Source organism: Salvelinus namaycush, chromosome 16 (genome assembly GCF_016432855.1).
Source record: "Salvelinus namaycush isolate Seneca chromosome 16, SaNama_1.0, whole genome shotgun sequence".
NCBI classification, from domain to species: Eukaryota; Metazoa; Chordata; class Actinopteri; order Salmoniformes; family Salmonidae; genus Salvelinus; species Salvelinus namaycush.
The window spans coordinates 34,226,536-34,252,880 of record NC_052322.1 but is presented as its reverse complement, the minus strand read 5'-3'; the positions used below and the strand labels follow the sequence as shown (position 1 = coordinate 34,252,880).

The 26,345-nt window shown below is 41.6% G+C and overlaps 1 protein-coding gene across 1 annotated transcript in view; it reads right to left on the bottom strand.

Moving 5' to 3' along the window:
• Positions 1 to 26,345, bottom strand: part of LOC120061640 (serine/threonine-protein kinase WNK2-like) — an 88,321-nt gene that overhangs the window by 33,004 nt on the left and 28,972 nt on the right. Inside the window, exons 3-7 of the mRNA XM_039011541.1 lie at positions 20,228 to 20,400; positions 19,684 to 19,904; positions 19,396 to 19,553; positions 1,393 to 1,481; positions 621 to 840 (exon numbers count right to left, since the gene is read on the bottom strand). Coding sequence (XP_038867469.1) covers positions 621 to 840; positions 1,393 to 1,481; positions 19,396 to 19,553; positions 19,684 to 19,904; positions 20,228 to 20,400 — 861 coding nt within the window. The remainder of the gene's footprint in view (positions 1 to 620; positions 841 to 1,392; positions 1,482 to 19,395; positions 19,554 to 19,683; positions 19,905 to 20,227; positions 20,401 to 26,345) is intronic.

The following is a 26,345-nucleotide window of genomic DNA, read 5'->3' as shown; positions in this document are numbered from 1 at the left end:
GATCAGAGCACTGTCGGCACACTGTCTGCCTGGACTCTACACAGACCTCTGCTGCCCTACACGACAAGTAACCCAACACAGACCTCTGCTGCCCTACACGACAAGTAACCCAACAGAGACCTCTGCTGCCCTACACGACAAGTAACCCAACACAGACCTCTGCTGCCCTACACGACAAGTAACCCAACAGAGACCTCTGCTGCCCTACACGACAAGTAACCCAACACAGACCTCTGCTGCCCTACACGACAAGTAACCCAACAGAGACCTCTGCTGCCCTACACGACAAGTAACCCAACAGAGACCTCTGCTGCCCTACACGACAAGTAACCCAACAGAGACCTCTGCTGCCCTACACGACAAGTAACCCAACAGAGACCTCTGCTGCCCTACACGACAAGTAACCCAACACAGACCTCTGCTGCCCTACACAACCCAACATGGTTACATTTGATGAATAATGACAAACACACTGACTTGAGAAATATTGTGATGAGGAACAAAGAATCAGAAATTCTCAAATATATTCTTATGCAGGTCAAATTCATACTCTACCTTGGATTGTCTGTTCAACCAGTCTAACGCTATAATCCACCCATGTCTTCAACCATCCATCTTACCATCTCTTGGGCCACGCCCTCTGGAGTCTCTTTCTCCAGTTCAAAGGTGAACTCAATTGCGCCACTCTCCTTGTACTTCCCCTTCAGCTTCTTGGGGTCTTCCACCCATAGTTTCAGGGCGATAGCTGCCTTTTTCCCATCATCCTCCTCTGCCAGCTCCACCCGCACCCCTGTGTCCTCCGCAAAGAAGGCATGGTTCAGCAGGTCCTTTATAGAGTACCTGGGAGAAAGGAACAAGAAAAACAACCTTCACCACTGTGATATCATAGCATGGCTCCAACTGATCTTCTGTTGTCATTTCAGAGATTAGGCCAACATTAAATAAATTAATGAGACGAAAGTCAAAGTCTGAAAGTACAAAGTGACTCAATAGTTATGTCATGCATGAGCTGAAAAACAGACTCCGCTGGGCACCAACGTTTTCAGTGTTTCCGTCTGTACACAGCCATAAGAACAGGATAAGCCCTTATCTAAGAGTACCCTCTGTTTATTAGCTGCCAGGACAAGGACAGAGAGCACAGCACACAATAACCTCAGTATGAAAACCTGCCACAGAGGGGGTTCTAAGGGATATTTTCTCCTCCGTATCAAACCAATTATTATATAACTTAGCAGAGGACACCCTACAGATCGGGAGGGTAGATTGCAATGTTGTTGAGAGCACCGACTATCATCGCTGTGGTGATAGGACGTGGGCAGGTGAGGCGAGGTGCGGAGGGATGGCAGGGCACCTTGGGGGCCCTGTGGCCGAGAGGCGGGTACAGTCACTCACCGCTCCTCTTTCTTTTGGCAGATGCACTCGCCAATAATCTCCTTGATTTCAGGATCCACAACCTTGTTGAAGCTGGCAGGCTTCACTCCCTGAGAACAGAGAAAGGAAAACAAATAATTCAGAGGGAAGGCCGGACTCAGTGGGTTGGGGAAATAAGGGTGAAAACACAGAGCGAGATGGCCACATATATAGTCACCAAAACAGCATGATAATATGACCAAAGGTTATTTTGTTTCCAAATGTAGTCTTAGTTTGAACACCTCATTTTAAGTGATGGCATCCTGACTTTGGGAGTTTTCTTGATATGGAGACATGCACAAAACGAGTCCTTAAAAACCTACATCACATTTCAGGTGTCGTCTATATCACTTGTCAGATCGTTAATGATTTAATCAAGACCCTTTCCGCAACTATATGGACAAAAATAAATAACACTAAATAAAAAAATAAAAATGGCTTCTCAGGAACTGGCACATTCATACAGATGCTATAATGTACTGCATGTTGTGACGACCCTCCCACTCTGTCTGCCGTATTCTCTCTTTGTTCTTGTTTCCTTATTAGGATGTCGGTGGGCGGAGTTGGGAGGGTCGTCAGCTACATGGGAAACACCTGGGCCCGGTGTCTCCCAGGATAAATACACCACTTCCCCATTCATGGAGGAGACTCTCTCCATGCAGACACCGTCATAGATTTTGTTGTGGCTTTTTGGTTGTTTGCTTTAGCACCTTTCAACACACCGCATTATCACATTTATGCAAGCAAAACACCCACTTTGATTACTGATTACACACACCATTGTTAATTGCATTTAGGTTACCTTAGTTAAATAAATATATTTTGTTATTCCTTATCTCCACGTTGTCTCCCTTTTGTTACGGGCTTTGAGCCGGTTCGTGACAATGTAGTCTGGTTTATAGCTATTGAGGTTTCCCTTTGATAAAGGAGCTATAAATAACCATCTCTGGTCTCTCCAGGGCACTGATATGCATAGAGTAAAGAAGACTCAGTGAAACACTGCTGCTTCCAGAAAGAGGGGGTTGTGTGTTTAATAGCAGGTGGATATAGCCTGGTAACTTGGTAGCCTGGTCCCAGATATGTACAGTGCATTTAGAAAGTATTCAGACCCCTTCACGCTTTCAACATTGTTACAGCCTTATTTTAAAATGTATTAAATTGTTAATTTTCCCTCAATCTACACACAATACCCCATAATGACAAAAACTGTTTTTTAGAAATATTTGCAAATGCATTAAAAAAAGAAAGAGAAATGTCACATTTGCATAAGTATTCAGATCCTTTACTCAGAATTTGTTGAAGCACCTTTGGCAGCGATTACAGCCTCAAGTCTTCTTGGGTATGACGCTACAAGCTTGACAATCCTCTCAAGCTCTGTCAGGTTGGATGTGGAGCGTCGCTGCACAGCTATTTTCAGGTCTCTCCAGAGATGTTCGATCAGGTTCAAGTCCGGGCTCTGGCTGGGCCACTCAGGGACATTCAGAGACCTGTCCCGAAGCCACTCCTGCATTGTATTGGCTGTGTGCTTAGGGTTGTTGACCTGTTGTAAGTTGAACCTTCGCCCCAGTCTGAGGTACTGAGCAGGTTTTCATCAAGGATCTCTGTACTTTTCTCTTTTCCTCGATCCTGACTAGTCTCCCAGTCCCTGCCACTGAAAAACATCCCCACAGAATGATGCTGCCACCACGCTTGACCATAGGAATAGTGCCAGGTTTCCTCCAGACATGACGCTTGGCATTCAGGCCAAAGAGTTCAATCTTGGTTTCATCAGACCAGAGAATCTTGTTTCTCATGGTCAGAGTCCTTTAGGTTCCTTTTGGCAAACTGATAAGCAGGCTGTCATGTGCCTAGTGGCCTGATTAGTGGATGCTGCAGAGATGGTTGTCCTAGAAGTTTCTCCCGTCTCCTCAGAGGAACTCTGGAGCTCTGTCAGAGTGACCATTGGGTTCTTGGTCACCTCCCTGACCAAGGCCCTTCTCCCCCGATTTCTCAGTTTGGCTGGGCGGCCAGCTCTAGGAAGAGTCTTGGTTCCAAACTTCTTCCATTTAAGAATGATGGAGGCCACTGTGTCCTTGGGGACCTTCAATTCATCCCCAAATCTTTGCCTCGACACAATTCTGTCTCGGAGCTCTACGGAGAATTCCTTCGACCTCATGGCTTGGTTTTTGCTCTGACATGCACTGTCAACTGTGGGATCTTATATAGACAGGTGTGAGCATTTCCAAATCAGTTGAATTTATCACAGATGGACTCCAATCAATTTGTAGAAACATCTCAAGGATGATCAATGGAAACAGGATGCACCTGAGCGCAATTTCAAGTCTCATAGCAAAGGGTCTGATTACTTACGTAAATAACGTAAGTCTGTTTGATATATTCAATACATTTACAAAAAATATTTAAATCAATTTTAGAAGGCTGTAACGTAAAAACAAAAGTGGAAAAAGGGAAGGAGTCTGAATACTTTCTGAATGCACTGTACATGCCTTAGCCAACTGCACTGACTATCCTTAGCATAGGCATGTGCTTTAGTCCTCTGATTATCATTGATAAGGCTAGTCAGAAGAGTCAGCTAAAGCACAGATCTGAAACCAGGATAAGGTGAGTCACTCCATTCCAGCAGTGCCTGCCAAGTTTAAAGAGCACAAAATCAATACCCATCAAATATATCATGACTCCGAACCCCCCCCCCCCCAAATCTAAAAACAGTTTGCTGCATACTTTCTTCCTCACTGGCATGGAGTGGAATACACCCTCAAGGCTGGATCTGTGAAGAACTGGTGGGGGTTCTAGATGGGGCTGCGGCGGTCACAGAATTTAATCAGCCGGTGATTGTCAAGCAAATAACTGCCAGTCTCAAGGTAACTGACCGTTAATTAACAAACACATTTAGCATCTCCTGGCTTGCACACATAGCCTACAAGCCCAATGATGCAGACCTTTGGGTTTAAACTTTTTAAATAGTATGAAGAATACAATTGAACAAAGCAGAAAAATATAAAAAGGATACTTTCCTCAAATCGTATGTCACATGCACAGAATACAACAGGTACAGAACTTGCCGTGAAATGCTTACTTACAAGCCCTTAACCAACAATGCAGTTCAAGAAAGAGTTAATAAAAAATAATGTACTAAATAAACTAAAGTAAATAAATAAACACAGGAAATGTACATAACAATAACAAGGCTATACACAGGGGGTACCGAGTCAATGTGCGGGGGTACAGGTTAGTCGAGGTCATTTGTAAAGGGACTATGCATAGATAATAAAACAGAAAGTAGAAGCAGTGAAAAAACAAAGCTGGGGGAGGGTCAATGCAAATAGTCCGGGTAGCCATTTGATTAGTTGTTCAGCAGTCTTATGGCTTGGGGATAGAAGCTCTTAAGGAGCCTTTTAGTCCGCCTAGTACAGTGAGGGAAAAAAGTATTTGATCCCCTGCTGATTTTGTACATTTGCCCACTGACAAAGAAATTATCAGTCTATAATTTTAGTGGTAGGTTTATTTGAACAGTGAGAGACAGAATAACAACAAAAAAATCTAGAAAAACGCATGTCAAAAATGTTATAAATTGATTTGCATTTTAAAATGGGCGAAATAAGTATTTGACCCCCTCTCAATCAGAAAAATTTCTGGCTCCCAGGTATCTTTTATACAGGTAACGAGCTGAGATTAGGAGCACACTCTTAAAGGGAGTGCTCCTAATCTCATCTTGTTACCTGTATAAAAGACACCTGTCCACAGAAGCAATCAATCAGATTCCAAACTCTCCACCATGGCCAAGACCAAAGAGCTCTCCAAGGATGTCAGGGACAATATTGTAGACCTACACAAGGCTGGAATGGGCTACAAGACCATAGTCAAGCAGCTTGGTGAGAAGGTGACAACAGTTGGTGCAATTATTCGCAAATGGAAGAAACACAAAATAACTGTCAATCTCCCTCAGCCTGGGGCTCCATGCAAGATCTCACCTCGTGGAGTTGCACTGATCATGAGAACGGTGAGGAATCAGCCCAGAACTACACGGGAGGATCTTGTCAATGATCTCAAGGCAGCTGGGACCATAGTCACCAAGAAAACAGTTGGTAACACACTACGCCGTGAAGGACTGAAATCTTGCAGCGCCCACAAGGTCCCCCTGCTCAAGAAAGCACATATACATGCCCGTCTGAAGTTTTCCAATGAACATCTGAATGATTCAGAGGACAACTGGGTGAAAGTGTTGTGGTCAGATGAGACCAAAATGGAGCTCTTTGGCATCAACTCAACTTGCCGTGTTTGGAGGAGGAGGAATGCTGCCTATGACCCCAAGAACACCATCCCCACCGTCAAACATGGAGGTGGAAACATACTTTGGGGGTGTTTTTCTGCTAAGGGGACAGGACAACTTCACCGCATCAAAGGGACGATGGACGGGGCCATGTACCGTCAAATCTTGGGTGAGAACCTCCTACCCTCAGCCAGGGCATTGAAAATGGGTTGTGGATAGGTATTCCAGCATTACAATGACCCAAAACACACGGCCAAGGCAATAAAGGAGTGGCTCAAGAAGAAGCACATTAAGGTCCTGGAGTGGCCTAGCCAGTCTCCAGACCGTAATCCCATAGAAAATCTGTGGAGGGAGCTGAAGGTTCGAGTTGCCAAACGTCAGCCTCGAAACCTTAATGACTTGGAGAAGATCTGCAAAGAGGAGTGGGACAAAATCACTCCTGAGATGTGTGCAAACCTGGTGGCCAACTACAAGAAACATCTGACCTCTGATTTCCAACAAGGGTTTTGCCAACAAGTACTAAGTCATGTTTTGCAGAGGGGTCAAATACTTATTTCCCTCATAAAAATGAAAATCAATTTATAAAATTTTTGACATGCGTTTTTCCTGGATTTTTTTTTTGTTATTCTGTCTCTCACTATTCAAATAAACCTACCATTCAAATTATAGACTGATAATTTCTTTGTCAGTGGGCAAACGTACAAAATCAGCAGGGGATCAAATACTTTTCCCCTCACTCTATATAGGTCCTGGATGTCAGGAAGCTTGGCCCCAGTGATGTACTGGGTCGTACGCACTACCCTCTGTAGCGCCTTACGGTCAGATGCCGAGCAGTTGCCATACCAGGCGGTGATGCAACTGGTCAGGATGCCATCGATGGTGCAGCTATAGAACTTTGAGGATCTGGGGACCCAAGCCAAATCTTTTCAGTCTCCTGAGGGGGGGAAAAAAATTGTTTTTGTGCCCTCTTCACAGCTGTCTTGGTGTGTTTGGACCATGATAGTTTGTTAGTGATGTTGACACCAAGGAAATTGAAACCCTCGACCCGCTCCACTTCAGCCCGTCGATGTTAATGGGGGCCTGTTCGGCCCTCCTTTTCCTATAGTCCACGATCAGCTACTTTGTCTTGTTCACATTGAGAGATTGTTGTCCTGGCACTACACTGCCAGGTCTCTGACCTCCCTATAGGCTGTCGCATCATTGTCGGTGATCAGGCCTAACACTGTTGTGTCGTCAGCAAACTTAATGGTGTTGGAGTCGTGCTTGGCCACGCAGTCGTGGGATAAACAGGGAGTACTGGAGGGGACTAAGCATGCACCCCTGACGGGCCCCAGTGTTGAGGATCAGCGTGGTGGATGTGTTGTTACCTACCCTTACCGCCTGGGGGCGGCCCGTAAGGAAGTCCAGAAACCAGGTGCAGAGGGAGGTGTTTAGTCCCAGGGTCCTTAGCTTAGTGATGAGCTTTGTGGGCACTATGGTGTTGAACGCTGAGCTGCAGTCAATGAATAGCACTCTCACATAGGTGTTCCTTTTGTCCAGGTGGGAAAGGGCAGTGTGGACTGCGATTGAGATTGCATCATCTGTGGATCTGTTGGGGCGGTATGCGAATTGAAGTGGGTCTAGGGTTTCTGGCATGATGGTGTTGATGTGAACCATGACCAGCCTACCAAAGTATTTGAGGGAGTGCGCACAAACGTTGGCCTATATGTTTTGATTTTTAATACATTCTAAAAGATACATGATGCGATTAATTATGGCTTGAAAAAAGCTCTGCTTTGTTTCTTGTGCAGGCTGTACACACTTCAGTCTCTCATTCACAATTTGACAAGCACTTGATAATGCGTCGAATTTCCCGGCAGCATCCCCTTTGTGTGGCATAATGCCCCTTAAAACAAATCCATGCCTTTTGTGGCTGTTGTGCCCTTGGGCTGCATATAATCATTTGAATTCCCTTCTCCCTGCGTGTTTTGAAGCACCTCTCACTCACGTGATCGGGTCTTTCTCACAGGCTACAAGTGAAGACCAACACACCGAGGATGCAACTGCGCGCATCCTTTCCGAGCGCATATTGAAGATATTGGAAGAACTGTCCACATTTACTTTGTCAGCCAACAAGATGAGTAGGCCTAATGAACAACAAAATCACTAGCCTATGTCATTCTACTATCCCCCATTGTACAAAAGTTGACTATACTGTGCGAGAAATAAATATTCCAAACATAGTCTGGGACAGTCGAGGGATGCGAATTCAACCTCTTGCATCAAAAAGCATTTTTACGCAATGAGGCTGATGCAACAGATCAGAATGTTTAGCTTACAATGTTGATAAATTATTAGGCTATTTCTTCACATTATAAGCACAGCAATGCACACACACGGCAGTAGGCTATAAGCGCAAATGTTCCGTTAGCGGGAAAACACCCTTATCAAAAGTCACTGTTGTGAAGACAAGCAATGTGCTTAATATTAGGAAATTTGAGATACATATAATAGGAATAGTCTATAGAAAGCTGATGGGATCCTCTTTTTAATAGAAGCCATCACTATTTTCTCACGCAATTGCATAGCCTATAGAAATGTTGCAAAACATGAGCTCTCATGAAGTGTTTGATTAGAATTTCTATTACATTTACATCAGAGTGATTAGAGGGACAATAGAGAGTGCCGAGTACCAGGCAGTCAGAATGTTTGGTAGGCTACTAATGACCATCAGCAGCATCAGAGCTTGGAGAAGCCTAATTACCAAAACGGTTATGTGGAATTTGACTGCCTTCATGACTCGCTACCGCTGGTGTGGCGGTAATACGGTCACCACAACAGCCCTGGGCAGTGCCACATGGCACGTCATAACCATCTTTACTGTCCAGTAAGCTTGTCATACTAGGGAGTTATTCAAGTATCAAAACCCATGGGGCTCTAGTAACATAACCCCTTCCTTGGAAAGACATTGCATTTCCTTACATTCAATGGGGCATTTCCATTGTGGAATAGTGTACCATGAAAGCCATAATAATACAGTTGCTATCGTCAAACCATCCTCTTTCGTAATAACCCAATAGACTGGGCTTACTGAGTTCAATCTAAAGCTAATTTTCTCATGGTCACGTGTGTGTGTGAGCTACAGACTTATGGGTTGTACCATTGTATGTTTATTTCTTCTGCATCTGTAGAAACCAACCATTAGTCTGTTATTAAAAATGGGTGCTGAGCTAGAGTGGTGTTTGTGAGAAAAGGGCGGATCCCAAAGGGGGTCTTTTTACAAAACACATTTGTTAAATCCAAAATGGTTTGCGCTACAAACTATTGAAAACCATTGATGAAAAGCTTACTCTCACGAACACATGTTTTGCTCTATGACGCTCACAAGCTACACAAGAGTCGCTAGAAGGTAAGGGGTTTTTCTACATAGAAGATCATAGGAAATCCCAGGACAGTGTCTATAATACTGTAATAAGCTCACAGTTGCTGTCAAATTCTAAACTTCTCACAGTTGTCACTGACTAGTTGGATATTCATTTCACACTGAGCAAACAATTTCTGCACTTACAGCATTCATAGAAAGTCATTATCAAGTTTTTGCTTAAAACTTGACAATAAAACTCATGAATGCAGCTCTTTTTGTCATTGTTTTGCGTTTTACTTGTAGCCCTGGTTGTCCTGAAAATAATAATATGGTAAAACACTTAATTGTGAGGCTAAATATAAAAGGGCTGGACATGCAGATAAATGAAAGTCAAATAAATTAAAAGCCAATTTTTACTGGGGTTTGGGACTGATTAAAAGTCTGGTTAAAAAGTTTTAAAAACATGGTTTAAAAAGACATGCTCTGGATCTTTGGTGACTACAAAATATATTAACCTCCTGCGTTGGACTGGGTGTGTCGATGTGTAGTTTATACATGCAAGATCTATGATCAGCATTACCGTCGGACCTCAATTAGCCACGAAATCCCTAGTTTGAAATAAACTTTTTCTGGGCGCTGTGCTGCACCATTGTCCCCCACGTGGGCCAGTCCCCTCACAATTAGAGTTCTAGCCAATGAGCTTCACCCTTCACCATTTGAGTGACAGCTAGCCAGATGCACACACAGCAGAGCGAGAGGATTGACATGGTGCACAAACCAGCACGTGACGTAGTATGCAATTTTCGGGAACCACTTTTAGATTGTGAGCGTTACTTTCAGAACTACTGGATAAAAAGTATACAAAAGTACCAGAGAATCTCTTTAATATAGAGAGGTCATTCAAAAAAAAGGTAAAGCCCTAGTTAGAAAATGAAAACCTATTTTATGACCTTGTGATGCTCTTTATTTTCTTATTATTTGCTCATCTGTCAAAATGTTGGGGGTCATGTCTAAACAGCAATTTTCAAGTCTTGCCATAGTATTTCAAGCAGATTTAAGTCAAAACTGTAACTTGGCCACTTAGGAACATTTACTGTCTTTTTAGTAAGCAACTCCAGTGTAGATTTGGCCTTGTGTTGTAGCTTATTGTCCTGCTGAAAGGTGAATTCCTCTCCCAGTATCTGGTGTAAAGCAGACAAACAGGTTTTGCTCTAAGATTTTTCCTGTGCTTAGCCTTATCCTGAAAAACTCCCCAGTATTTGCAGATGTAAAGCATACCCATTCCATGATGCAGCCACCACACTTGAAAATAAGGAGGCAGTTACTCAGTGATGTGTTGTGTGTGTTGGATTTGCCCCAAACATAGGGCTTTGCATCTAGGCCAAAAGAAATGTATTGCTTTTCCATGTTATTTTTTCAGTATTACCTTAGTGCTTTGTTGCATACAAAATGCATGTTTTGGAATATATTTTTTTGTGTGTGTATATTTAGGTTATTTTCACAGTGTCATTTAGGCCATTATTGTGGAGTCACTGCAATGTTGATCCATCCTCAGTTCTCTCCCATCACAGCCATTGAACTGTGTAGCTGTTTTTTTTTTAAATCAGCTCTGTTCAGAAGGATGACTATCTTTGAGGTGTCTGGGTGAATTAATACATAATAGCATATTATAATAGAACAGCATATTTATTAACTAGACAATGCTTAAATAGATATTCAATGTTTGGTTTGTTATTAGTACCCAATCACTGCCCTATTGTATGAGGCTTTTTCGAAAAGCTCCCTGGTCTTTGTAGTTGAATCTGTGCTTGAAATTCAATACTTGACTGAGGAACCTTACAGATGTATGGAGACAGAGGAAAGGTTAGCTATTCAAAAATCATGCCAACCAGGGCATATATATATACACATTTCTTTCTTTTTTTTAATAAAAAAAGTTTGTCCACCAGCCACTGTGGCAGGTAGATAACAAAATTATAATCTACCCTTAAAACTCATATTTTTTACCAGCCCAAATATTTTTGTCCCACTAAAATTACAAAAACACAATAAAAACTGATGAGCATGCTTTGTAATATTTCTAAAACAAATGTATTACTAGTAAGAAGTGATGTATATTGTTTGATTTCATTTTTTTGCGACCCAGTCAATTAACCAAAATATCAGAGGAGACAAAATGTTCACCTGCCCCTTTAAGGGTGGGAGGTTACAGTGATAACGTGAATCAAGTCATATTTGTGCCTGTGAGATTGAATCTGACCAGTGCTGCCATATTCACAACTTTCCAGGCAAATTGGGCTACTTTGAAAACGATGTGGCGGGTGAAAATGTATTGGTCATGGGTTGCGGGTTTTTGGGCCATTTCTAATTTGCTTAAAGAAAACAGTATCAAGCCAAGTGTTTATGCATGTTCAGTTTTTGGGTCTTGCAGGAGTTTGAAATGGAAGTTATGGAACTCCCTCGCGTGGTTCTTTTTAAATGGGGAAAAGTCCTCAATGAAACTGGCATTAAATGCGGAGAATGATACATTTGCCTCTGTTGGCCATCAAGCCTATTAATTGATATGCCATTGCAGGCTACCATTTGATACAATAAATATGTTGAAATGACAATATCACTGGAGTCATTGCAAATCAATGTGCCACTTGTGTAGCCTACCTGGAGCTGGCAAACCAATTTAATAAATAGCCTATAACTTCAGTTTATTGTTGTAGCCTTTTGTTAATATGCATTTTTTTTATTGAATATGTGAAACATACAATATACTTGCAGTGAAGCCTCTCAACAACTACATCATACCAGTCATCCAACAGACTCCCATTCAGAGCGACACAGAAGCATCCAGGTTCAATGCCCTGCTCAGATCTCCCACAAGGCCAAAAAGTGTCAACCCGAACCCTCCAAGACTGTCCCCCCCCCACAGTTCCCCAATAGCTGTCCCTCAACTATTCGAGACCCCTCCCACAGCCCCCCCAAGATGAAAAGTAAAAATACAATTAATTCCATTCCCCACCCCCAAGAACCCCCACCAATGCAACAACCAAGAGAATGAACAAAAGAAGAAAAATGAAAGACAGAAGAAAACAGCAAACACAAAAAAATATAATTTAAAAACAATAACAGACATCAAAGACAACTAAAATCATAACAGCAATGCCAACTGTATATGTTTGTGTGCATGTCTGGCACTATTACAGGTATGTGTGTGTTCTTGTATGCGTTTATTTGGATGAGAGTGTGTGTATATGCATGTGTACAAACTGCACGGCATCAGCCTCAGGCAAACCGGCATTGGTTGTAAAAACACTGCCCCTCAGTGTCAGACATACTTTTTATTTTTACTTTTATCTTTGACCATCAGTCTAACTCCACACCCACTTGTCTTCAATTCCACATCCCAACCCTCAGCCCATCCATCTCTGCTGGCCACCCACTTAACGTTTCTACACAACACATATCTATCAACTATGCTGTGATGTTTAACATACAATTTCAATCTAATCAAATCCACAGATTGCGAGTTGAAGATTACTAATACACTTAGTCAAATTATTTTATTAGTAATTAGCTGACCCGGTCTCTACAGATCTCCTAACAGTACTATTTCTAGGGTCAATTTTAGATCAATGCTATTTTCAGCCATTCCTGAACCTGAGACCAGAAACGGGCTACCTGAGGGCAATACCAAAATAAATGGTCTTCACAAAAAAATCTGCAGAGCTTCGATGATTTTATGCCCCAAATATTCAAGAATTCTATATAATAATTTTAGCTGAAAAGCAAAGTCTTGAATCTTGCGTTGTTTTATATATCAACTCATATACCCTGTATCATGGAATCGGTCCATCAAAAATCTCTTAAACTATTTTGCGATCTGTATGGCAGTTGTCAACATCCTGGTCCTCAAATTAAACTGGTATACTTTCATATTTATGCTATTTTTATTCCTCCGCCAATTTTGATCCTTTGATCTGGCAGACAGACCAGTTCCCTACCCCCTCCCGCTGCCATTTTTGGGGTAATGCTGTAATCAATTGGTTGTACTCTTGGATTGAGCAGACCTTTCCGTACAATTCTGATAACTCCATGAAGGACATAACTCTACAATGTAATTTAAGAACAAAACACCCCTTCCAAACATCTTTCACATAAATACAGGTATTTTATCAACCAGCACATTTGAGTTCAGCCATAATATTTGTTCTCTCTTTTCAGGGGGAGGAAATTGAAATTGTAGCCAGCTCTGCAATGCTTGTTTGAAAAAGAGATATTTTTTCTTAGTATCATTTTCAATTAATCGAAAATGAGGCGCATCAATCTGCACAAAGGCAAAAAGGCCATTTTTAAACAATGGATGAGCTTTTTAGTAATCTACTTGAGAACCATCCCACCCAATTCAGTCATTATATTGATAAGCATGGTTTATTTTGTCTGGTTTAGCATCCCAGATGAAGCAAAATATTTTTTGCTCAAATGATTTGAAAAATTAAATCAGGAGTAGGCAGCACCATAAGTAAGTAAACTGAGATATGACTAAGGAGTTAATCAGGGCAATTTTTCCATAAATAGACAGGTATTTACCTCCATGGTTGCAGGAGCTTGTCTATTTTTACAAGTTTTCTATTGAAATTCATTGTGGGGAGCTTATTTATACCTTTTGTGATATGAGTACCAAGTATGTCTACTTCACCATCAGCCCATTTTATAGGTAAACTGCAGGGTAATGTAAAAGTAGTATTTTTAAAAAGATCCAATACGTAATATTGTACACTTACCATAATTAGGTTTTAGTCCAGAGAGTACAGAAAAGTCATCTAGATCTTTAATGAGACATTGCAGGGATCTAGCTTGCGGACTTAATATAAAACTTGAGTCATCGGCATACATGGACGCCTTTGTTTTAAAGCCTTGGATTTCTAATCCTCTGTCGTTATTGGATCGGATTATAATAGCTAGCATTTCGATGGCCATAACGAATAGATACGGTGACAGCGGACACCCTTGTTTAACTCCTCCTGCCAATTCAAAACTCAGAAGTAGTCGTTATTTACTATTTTACACCTGGGGTTGCTATACATTATTTTTACCCAATTTATAAAAGACATTTACCGAAATTGAAAAAAAATCCAGGCATTTATAAATAAAATCCAGTCTTACTTTATCAAATGCCTTTTCAAAATCCGCTATAAAATACCAGGCCTGGCTTAGATGTTCTATTATTTCTAGTAGTTGTCGTATATTTTCTCCAATGTATCATCCATGTAAAAAACCTGTCTGATCAGGATGAAAAATACCTGGTAAAACCCTTTTAAATTCTGAGTGCTATGCATTTCGCTAGTATTATGTGGATCATTAAATGGATCTCTAATCACTCGTAGGCTCAGTCACTGGTATACTTTTATTTACAAAGCCATTTTGGGTTTACTACCTTTTTATTTGGGCATTTTTATTGTTCAGAAATGTGGTGGGTACTCTCTTCGTTCACTGGACTTTATCCTGCTAACTGTTCCAAATGTCCGAACTGAATTTGGTAAAAGGGCTTTTATGTACTCTGCGCCATCGTCTTGGAACACCTTACAAAATAATTTTAAACTGGAAGAACTTGTCCCGATTGGTGTTTTTAAATCTCTGATGAAGGATTTTGAGGCTGATTCCCTGACCTGTCAATGTTTTTAATTTGCTGTTTTTGATATTGTTATACTCTTGTGAATTCATGAATGGTTTTTACTAGATTACTTGTAGTTTTTCATGTTGTTTGTCTGTCATTTTTGTAATGACTTGGTGCTGCCTATCTTGGCCAGGACGCTCTTGAAAAAGAGATTTTAAATCTCAATGAGCCCTTCCTGGTTAAATAAAGGTTAAGAATTATTGCGTCACAACTTTGAAGTGTAAGGGGCCTCCAGTTTTTTTTTTTTTAGATAGACTGGGTCTTTATAATTGCCATCTGGGTCTTGTTTTAATAATAGAGAAATCAGACCTTCCTGCGGAGTACCTGACAGACTACCATTTCTATAGAAGTGGTTAAAAAACAAACTAACAATTTAGCTTTTAGTATATCAAAAAAAGGCTTGATATACCTCTACCGGTATGTCATCAAGCCCTAGGGTTTTTCCAGACAAAGGATTTAATAGCCTCAGTTTTTCCTCTGTAATTTGGCCTTCGCACTGATCTTTAAATATGTTAATTTTCCATATTATTTGGAAAAAATTCCTTACCGTAATCTTAATTCAGTGGGAGAGGATGATACGGAAAAGAGAACATCTGCCTAAAAGAATTAGCTTCCTCTTAAAATATAATTCGGAGAATCATAGATGACTCGTCTTCAGTAACGAGTTTCTGCAAACTATTTTTGTTAGCGTTCCTGTATTGGAAATTCAGTTAGAATTTTGTGCATTTTTCTCCATATTCCATCCAGTTTGCTTTATTTTTTGTAATAGATTACATTAGATTGTTCTTGAATAAGTTCAAGTTTTTTGTGTCTCTGTAGTATCGTCTTCATTGCTATCTACCTGTACTATTAGTTCATGGATTTCCCTTGTTAGTCTTGTCTCTTTAGCCAGAAACTGCTTTTTTATTATTGATGAATATTGAATGACCTCTGAAGGTACCATTTAAAAAGGTTTCCCAAACAATAAATGGATTTTGCTGAACCTATATTATACTGGAGAAATTCAGTTATAAATTATTTTGTCTTATTTTAACTAAGTTGTCCTCCAGTAAACTTTGATTAAATTTCCAATATCCCCGTCCACGTGGAAAAACTAAGAGTTATGTGAATTCCAATTAGATGATCCAATCGCATTCGGTATCCTATTAAAACTTTAACCTTTGATGCAAGAGAGAAAGACAAGTAGTCAAGACGACTAGCTTGATTAAGTCTCCTCCATGTATATCTCACTAGGTCGGGGTTTTTAGTCTCCAAATATCCACTATTTCTAAAGTGTCCATAATATTTGTGATTTCCTTAAGGGCACGGTGTTTATAGTTTGTAGAGCGATTACCTTCATATCGACTTCATAGTGTTTAGATATTTTTACAGTTCCCATACTTTTTTTTCATAACCTGAAGTCCCTGTAGAATTTAGTACAGCCATGATGTTATGGAGCTGTCTCGGAATAGGCTGTCCATCTATAAAGAGTTTGTCCACAATGAGAAAGGCACGCTTACCCTTCTCCCTTTGTACCAGATACAGTCGCTTACGACGTTCGTTTATCTCCCTTAGAAATTGGTCATCGAGACAGAATTTGGACCCTTTAAGCTCCCTTCCCCTGCTTTTGATCAGCTCCTTTTGTTGGTAGTGTTCAAATTATGCGATGATTGGTCGGGGACCTTTGGTCTTGTCGCTCTGAGTTCCAAGCCTGTGTAATCATTGGAAAGCCACCTTGTTTACAGTCTCTATAGGAAGTTTCAAGGCAGATTGCATGAATTCTCTGATCGTGCTCTCTGGATTATTGGATGTGTCCTCAGGAATCCCAGAAGAGAAAAAAAATAGATTTAAAAAAAATCAATTTTCACGCATGCTATGACTTTGTATGTCTAGTAGCGACTCCATCACCTTTTTTTCCCTGAGTAGACAATCCATGTTGGATTCGTAGATTTTTACCTTGGCTGCGAGTGCCTTGTTTTCCTTGGAGCGTGAGAAGTTCACTCTAGCTAAACTCCCTCAGCCCTGCTACCTCCTCACACAACTTTTCCAGTGTTGCATGGATTCCAGCCAGAGCACTAGCCTCTACTTCAACGGTAAGTAATTTGTCCGTGTCTGTAGATGAATCTGTTTATTTTTTCCCCCCTCGGGTTAAAGTTATTTTGTGAGGTAGTATGATCTTTCCATGATGGAGTATGTTGTTCCTCCATAGCGTAAAGCTGTTGGTACTCGTCAATTTCCCTCAGGATCTCCTTAGTATCCAGGTTGGCTCTTTACTGCAACCAGTTGTTTTACGAAAAGATAACAATGAGTCTTTCCCACGACAGGTGTCTGTAGTACAGCCAGCTAGCACTCGCGGAATCCACGCAAAAAAAGGGAACACAAACTTGCAGTCCCAGCCGAGTGTAGACATTACAAACAACAAACCGAGTGTAGACAGAACAACGTTCTGTTGCGCGCTCGGGTGACGAATCTGATATGTTTAGATAATTAAATTGGAAGTCAAAGCTCTATAGCAATTGCCGATCAGTTGTTAGAACGCATTAGATTAACAGTAACAGTAGTCAAGATTGTTAATTTTAAAAATTGCCTAAACACTGACTGTTGTTGACAAGCATATTCAGTATATACAAACACCACATGAGGCTGCTGTGGGGAGGACGGCTCATATGAATGGCTGGAACGGCGCAAATTTAATCGCATCAAACACCTGGAAACCATGTGTTTGATACCATTCCACTAATTCCGCTCCAGACATTACCATGAGCCTGTTCTCCCCAATTAAGGTGCCACAGACCTTTGATATATACATAATTCATTCACTAATTTAAATTATGACCCCATTCTCAGTATCCTATTCCAGCAGGCCATTGGAAACAACCACTTACCTCGAAATCACCTCGCTATTCATGTTGAATAAATTAATCTGTTTGAACTAAGCAAGCTGCTAAATCGTTCAGTTTACATCTTGCCTACATCTTGTCTAGGCTAATGTAGACCTATCAAGGGATATAGGCTACCTGTCTTTATCTGAGCAAACCATGGCAAAGTTGAATTACAATTATAAAAACCCCGATTTTACTCTAGCCTATGCCTATTGAAATGACAAGTCAATCTCGCAAATGGGCCATTTATAACAGTTTGTAGGCTTAACATCTGGCACATAATAGAAAAATTGGCAGATAGCCTAACAGTTTGTTCATCCAAGTGTTTCTTGCTCAGAGATTGAGATCTTCTGTCCAACTTTAATCAAACTCTCCTGTCTGCTTTATCTATAGTTAAAGCGGTGGTAAATCAGACCTTAAACCATGGGTATGACAAAAAAAATGCGCTGGTAACCAGTTTATAATAGCAATAAGGCACCCCGGGGGTTTGTGGTATATGGCCAACGAATGTATCCAGGCTCTGTGTTGAATCATGCTTAAGAGCCCTTAGCCGTGGTATACTGGCCATATACCATACCTTCTTGTGCCTTATTGCTTAATCATAGCAGTCAAACAAGTTTAGTCGACATCCATTGAAAGAAAATATAATTTTCCCTTATTAAAAACTCAGAATTTTCCCTTGCGACATAAAAAAAAAAAATATTACAACATGTCATAGCTCTCAATAATTCTTATTTTGAGGGAAAACAATTCTTTCTTCTAATGTCGTTACAAGTTCCTACGCTATTCCTTGATTGTCTAGATAACGTTATGAAAAAGGTTATTGTATAAATATGGCAACTTTTTGGGGAAAATAAAATTGGGTTAGTTTTCAGGCCTTTTGGGCAGGTTGAGTGTAGTCATTGGACTAAATTTTAGCAGGACCTGGCAACCCTGAGTCTGACTAGTAGAAGCGTTGTCTTCTCTTCCCTAGCAGTAGAAACTCAAACATAGAAAAACAACCTAGCTTTTGAACAAAACTATGTAAATGGCCAAGAAACACAATACTTTCGTTTCAAGTAAATTAGACTTACCTGTGCACAGCGCTTCTAAAAAATAATCTTTCACTCAGCTCTTCACGTGCGCACAGCCCGGCCAGACAGTGTTGCAGCGCTAAGTGAAATAGGCTATATAAGATTCTTAGTTTTGAATTTGTGCAATGAATTTAACGGCTATGAACCCCCCCCCCCCCCAAAAAAGGCAGAAATACTTTGAAACAGCTACTGCAGCATTTATTTTACTATAAATGGGATCATAATTGACTATTTTTATTCACAAAGGCGAGTGAAATGCTCACAATGTGGAGCCCTGACCACCAGCCAACATGGCTGGTGAAATAGACATCTTGCCTGCCAATGACAAAATCTACCCGCATTTGGCAGGTGGCCGGTGTTAATTTTAGGCCCTGATGTCAACTTCAAGTCCATGTAACTTGTGTTTTGTTAAACCACATTTAACTTAACTAAATTAGGCATCCCCTAAACAAAGAGGCTAAACACTTGTTCTACAACTATAATTTAGTTATATCTTTTTATTATTACAAATAAAATATTCCACTAACATTGAAGATATTTTGTGTATATTGTTTACAAAACATGAAAATTAAATACATTTTAATACTACTTTGTAACAAAATGTGAAAACCAAGGGATCTGAATAATTTTGCAAGGCAATTATTTTGCAATTATGTGTCTGCCATTCATAGTAGTCACAGGGCCACAATTAATTTTTGTGTCTACCCTAGTTGTGAGAGTGTTACCTCTATACAAGCTGAATTGGTGTACATGTTAAAATGTGGACTCACGCTGGTGACTTTGCGATAGATCTGTGCAGCATTCTGGCACTCCGAGTAGGGGTACTCTGAGGTGGCCATCTCCAGCATACACATCCCAAAGGCATAGACGTCCACTGCCTCGTCATAGTGCTCCTCATACATCTCTGGGGCCATGAACTCTGGGGTGCCTGGGAGGACAGGGGTCAAAGGTTAGAAAGGAGGATACTATTAGAATCTGGAGGCTGTTGTCCATTTGAGAAAGACTAATAGATGACGAGACACCATGTGTTACTGATGCAGTCAGGTTGGATCTCCTACCTATGACACTCTTGGCGAAGGAGGCCCTCTTGAGCGTGGCCAGCCCCAGGTCTCCTATCTTTACGGAGCCGGTGGGGCCCGTGATGAAGATGTTGTCACACTTCAGGTCCCTGTGGATGATAGGAGGGTCCCGGGTGTGGAGGAAGTGGAGGCCCTTTAGGATCTGTCTACACCAGCTCCTTAAGACCTTGGGTTTCATCACCTTGAAGCGCTTCAGATACCTACAGGAGGGAAGGACATCAGTATCACCATCAATACATTCTACAGTCTTGGGATTGATAATCGACTCAAATTCGTTTTAACTTGGGGCTAACTTGGAGCAACTATTAATGTGCATATCACCCCTTGCCTCTTTGCAGTACTAGGGATAAAAACAAACTTAGTCATCTGATCAATGATAAATAATACTCCAGCACACATGTTGACTGGTTTGTTGGGGGAATGCATTAGAAAAAATATTTGTGTTGCGTTTATGTATAGATGCAGCCCAGTTATAGCCTGTTCCATTGACCATCATCTCTGACAGGTCTGACAGCACACTCACGTTTTGAGTGTTCCGGAGGTCATGAGCTCAGTCACTAGGACAATGCACTTCTTCCCTTTGAGGGGTGACTCCCAAAAGTCGTAGAAGCGGACGATGTTGGGGTGCTGCAGCCCCTTCAGCATCTCGGCCTCCTCCTTAAACCGCTGACGCTCCACTTTGGTCAGCTTACGGTCCTGAGGGAGGGGAAGGAAGGGGACAGAGGTCAAATCCAGGCATGTGGCCAGGAAAATATGCCTGGTTGAACCTTGGTAATTTCCAATGTTCTTCATAATCAAATGTTGCAACACTCTATACAAACTGTGGACAGAGATCATGTGAAATGAAGAGGTAATTACCTTGTTATGGATAGGGGGCAGCATTTTCACGTGTGGATAGAAAACACTGAAGTTTCTAAAACTGTTTGAATGATGTCTGTGAGTATAACAGAACTCAAATGGCAGGCGAAAACCTGAGAAAATTTCCCACTTCCTGGTTGGATTTGAGGTTTGTAAGTTTTCAACTCTTGGCCTATCGAATACACAGTGTCTATGGGGTCATTTTGCACTTCCTAAGGCTTCCACTAGATGTCAGTCTTTAGAACCTTGTTTGATGCTTCTACTGTGAAGTGGGGCCGAATGAGAGGGGATTGAGTAAGGTCTGCCATGCGCGTTCACGTGAGAGCGAGCTCTGTTCCATCGCATTTCTGAAGACAAAGGAATTCGCCGGTTGGAACATTATTGAAGATTTGTTAAAAACATCCTAAAGATTGATTCTATACTTCGTTTGACATGTTTCTACGGACTGTAATATGACTTTGTCTGAACTTTTGCCTGGACCTGCCCGCGCGTCGTTAGTTTAGATTGTGTACTGAACGCGCAAACCAAAAGGAGTAATTTGGACATAAATGGACTTTATGGAACAAATCAAACATTTGTGGAACTGGGATTCCTGGGAGTGCATTCTGATGAAGATCAAAGGTAAGTTAATATTTATAATGCTATTTCTAACTTATGTTGACTCCAACATGGCGGATATCTTCTTGGGTTGTGTTGGTCTCTGAGCGCCGTACTCAGATTATTGCATGGTTTGCTTTTTCCGTAAAGTTTTTTTGAAATCTGACACAGCGGTTGCATTAAGGAGAAGTATATATTTAAATCTGTGGATAACACTTGTATCTTTTATCAATGTTTATTATGAGTATTTCTGTGATTTGATGTGGCTCTGTACAAATTCACGGGATGTTTTGGAGGCAAAGACAAATGTAAACTAAGGTTTTTGGATACAAATATGAACTTGACCGAACAAAACATACATGTATTGTGTAACATGTTGTCCCGGGAGTGTCATCTGATGAAGAATATCAAAGGTTAGTGGTTGATTTTATCAATATTTCTGCTTTTTGTGACTCCTCTCTTTGGTTGGAAAATCGCTGTATGCTTTCTGTGACTAGTTGCTGACCTAACATAATGATATGTTATGCTTTCGCCGAAAAGCCTTTTTTTGAAATCGGACACTGTGGTTGGATTAACGAGAATTTTATCTTTAAAATGGTGTCGAATACTTGTATGTTTGAGAAAATTGAATTATGAGATTTCTGTTGATTGAATTTGGCACCCTGCAATTTCATTGGCTAGCGGAACCCCAGTCCTAGACAGGTTAACATCAGAGCATTTCCAGAGGGACCTATACGCAGGATGGGAGAGTGGGCCTACAGTATGTGCAGGAAGCGCTTCCCTTGCTCCGTCTGTTTGTCCGTCTGGTATTAGTGTGTCTGTGCGCCATATTCAGCTCACTAATTGAAACATAGGTTTGACCCAGCTGGTCACCCCAGGGCAATGATTACTTTGGGCAGTGAGGACCAGTACGGGAAAATGAAAAATAAAGTTAATCAATTATATATTTTACGGGGACTGAAGGTGAGTTAAGGCTGCCAGGCTTGCTAGGACAGACCAGACAACTTCAATTAGCACTAAGGTGTGTAGAAAGAAGTGTCGAGGCCTTTGGGCCCAACAAGTGGTAGGAGTCTCTCACAACCTACCCCACCCAAATTCAGAGGCCTTTGAAGTCCCTTTCTGCTGTTCAGAGACCATTCACTGGCATTTTCTACAAGAAATCTGCCTCCAGAAATAAAACCTTCTCCCAAGTGGGTGTGACACCTACTCCCGTTTACATTTAACATTTAAGTCATTTAGCAGACGCTCTTATCCAGAGCGACTTACAAATTGGCGTTGCCTACTGCTTGGATTCCACCTGGCGATCTGTTCACCGTCTGCCCTGGCTTGTCTCCCCCTGTCTGGTCCCCCCGCTCTCCTGAGCTTTCGCTCGCCTCCAGCACACACGCACTGTTGGGGCGAGTGACTCTGAACTTACAATGGCTAGCCCAAAGTCGTTATATACAACGACAAAAAAAAAAGCATTTTGCCATTCGCCTCCTGAATGCTTTGTTGACTGTTTACCCAACCGTGGGACAGACTGTTTGTTCCCACACTCGGGACTGACTTTCTATTGGTTACACAGACTTTTGGCCTCCCATCCTATTCTAACCACTCCTCACCAGCTTTGTAGTCATGTTACCTGATGAAATTGTTGTACAATATGATCTTGTCGTTATCTAATGCACATTCAAATGTCATAAAATCAACATGGTAGAGCTCTCCCCCGTGCCCTGATTGTATTACTACTGATGATATCTGGAAATGTGCATGTACACCCTAGCCCATCTACTGTTGCTAGCCCCAATGCTGACTTTTGCTTTGATATCGGTTTTCACTGATTTCTGCTCTCGTAAAAGCCTGGGCTTTCTGCACGTTAACACGAGAAGCTTATAACCTAAAATAGATCAATTGAAAGTGTGGGTTCCCAGCTCCAATCCAGATGTGTTGGTCATTACTGAGACGTGGGTTAAGGAAGAGTGTTTTGAATACTGATGTTAACCTTACTGGTTATAACCTTTTTCAGCAAGACAGATCTTCCAAAAAAGGTAGGGGAGTGGCAATCTTTACCAAGGATCACCTTCAGTGCTCAGTTGTCTCTACCAAGTCTGTCCCCAAACTATTTGATTGTTTTAAGCATTAAACTTTCAAATAGCTCTTTGTTGACTGTTGCTGGGTGCTATCGTCCTCCATCAGCACCGGCCAGTACCCTACCTGCCCTAAGCTCTCTCCTGGCCCCTTACACTAAGTCTGAATTTGTAATCACCGTTTTACAGCCTGTGTTCCTAAATGGCTGCTCAGTGAAACAACCTGTCCTGATTTGTCATAGACGCTTGCTAAAAAACTTTAATGAGCATGCCCTCCTTCATGAACTGGCCTCTGTAAATGGTATAGAATCAGCTTGATCCCCTCTGTCAAAGACTCTTGGACCTTCTTGTTTGATATTTTCAGTGGTATTGTTAACAAACACACTCCAATAAAGAAAACGAGAATTAAAAACCGGTTCAGCCCCTGGTTCGACCGTGATCTTGTAGAGTTACTACACCTCAAGAATTGCATTTGGCGAAATGCTCGACAAAAGCATACTCAGGCTGACTGGCTCTCGTTCAGGCAAATGAGAAATCATTGCACTCAGGCTATCCAGAAGGCCAAAGTTAGTTATTTTAAGGAGCAGTTCCCTCTGTGGGTCTAACCCCAAAAAGTTCTGGAAAACAGTTAAAGACCTGGAAAACAAACCCTATACCTCTCAGATGCCCATGTCCCTTAATGTTGATGTGGTTGTTACTGACAAAAGCACATGGCTGAGCTTTTTAAAATCACCACTTCATAAAGTCAGGATTCCTATTTGACTCAGCCATGCTTCCTTGCCCGTCCAACATTGCCTCATCTCCCAACTCTTCTAATGAGACTAGCCCCGACGCTCCTCCCTCTTTTTCCCCTGCCCATATACAAAGTTTCTCCCTGCAGGCGGTCACTGAGTCAGAGGTGCTAAAGGAGCTCCTTAAAACTTGACCCCCAAAAAAACATCTGGGTCATATGGTTTAGACCCTTTCTTCTTTAAGGTTGCTGCCCCATCATTGCCAAGCCTTTCTCTGACCTTTTTTAAAAAAGGGGGAGATTAAGGTGATCCTAACTGTTATAGGCCTATTTCTATTTTACCCTGTTTATCAAGTGTTGGAAAAACTTGGCTTTCTTGATGTCTATAGTATGCAATCTGGTTTCTGTGTCAGCGCAACCTTAAAAAAGGTCCTCAATGATGTCACCATTGCTCTTGATACTAAGCAATGTCGTGCTGCTATTTTTTATTGACTTGGCCAGAGCTTTTAATACGGTAGACCATTCCATTCTTGTGGGCCGGCTAAGGAGTATCGGTGTCTCCGAGGGGTCTTTGGCCTGGTTTGCTAACTACCTCTCTCAAAGAGTGCAGTGTATAAAGTCAGAACATCTGCTGTCTCAGCCACTGCCTGTCACAAAGGGAGTACCCCAAGGCTCTAACCTAGGCCCCACGTGCTTCAATTTACATTAGCATAGCTCAAGCAGTAGGAAGCTCCCTCATCCATTTATATGCAGATACAGTCTTATACTCAGCTGGCCCCTCCCCGGAGTCTGTTAAAAAGCTCTACAACAAAGCTTTCTTGGTGTCCAACAAGCGTTCTCTGCCCTTTACCTTTGTTTTGGAGGTGTTCAGAACAAGGTTGTGGTTTGGTAAGAAGAATGCCCCTCTCCCCACAGGTGTGATTACTACTTCTGAGGGTTTAGAGCTTGAGGTAGTCACCTCATACAAATACTTGGGAGTATGGCTAGACGATACACTGTCCTTCTCGCAGCACAAATCAAAGCTGCAGGCTAAAGTTAAATCTAGACTTGGTTTCCTCTATCGTAATCGCTCCTCTTTCACCCCAGCTGCCAAACTAACCCCGATTCAGATGGCCATCCTACCCATGCTAGATAACAGAGAAGTAATTTATAGATCGGCAGGTAAGGGTGCTCTCGAGCAGCTAGATGTTCTTTACCATTCGTCCATCAGATTTGACATCAATGCCCCTTATAGGACACATCACTGCACTCTACAGTCGTAGCTAAAGGTTTTGAGGATGACAAATAGAACGTTTTCAAAGTCTGCTGCCTCAGTTTGTATGATGGCAATTTGCATATACTCCAGAATGTTATGAAGAGTGATCAGATGAATTGCAATTAATTGCAAAGTCCCTCTTTGCCATTCAAATTGACTGAATCCCCAAAAAACATTTCCACTGCATTTCAGCCCTGCCACAAAAGGACCAGCTGACATCATGTTAGGGATTCTCTCGTTAACACAGGTGTGAGTGTTGACGAGAACAAGGCTGGAGATCACTCTGTCATGCTGATTGAGTTCGAATAACAGACTGGAAGCTTCAAAAGGAGGGTGGTGCTTGGAATCATTGTTCTTCCTCTGTCAATCATGGTTACCTGCAAGGAAACACGTGCCGTCATCATTGCTTTGCACAAAGGGTTTCACAGGCAAGGATATTGCTGCCAGTAAGATTACACCTAAATGAACCATTTATCGGATCATCAAGAACTTCAAGGAGAGCTGTTCAATTATTGTGAAGGCGGCTTCAGGGCGCCCAAGGAAGTCCAGCAAGCGCCAGGACCGTCTCCTAAAGTTGATTCAGCTGCGGGATCGGGCATCACCAGTACAGAGCTTGCTCAGGAATGGCAGCAGGCAGGTGTGAGTGAATCTGCACGCACAGTGATGCAAAGACTTTGAGGATGGCCTGGTGTCAAGAAGGGCAGCAAAGAAGCCACTTCTCACCAGGAAAAACATCAGAGACAGACTGATATTCTTGCCTAGTTAAATAAAAATATATATGGTCATGGAGAATAAGGGGTGTAAGCATAGCTCAGCAAACAGACACTTGCTGCAAAGCACCATGTGGTTTACTTCAGTAGGACCAAAGGCTCTTTCACAGTGTGCGTGTCAGTGTGAGAGTGCATGGTGTTGAAGTGATAGATACCACTGGGTCAGGGACAACATATAGACTCTTAGACACCATAGAGCTCTATTGAAAGCACACATTCTATGAACTAAGGCTGTGACTAGTGTTGTCATGATACCAGTATCATCATACTTGGAAGTAAGGAAGCCAAACATAAAGCAGACTGAATGAGAAGAAAAAAGTCCTAATGTTGAAAAAAAAAGAGCCTTATGTTCTCACCCAGAGCCA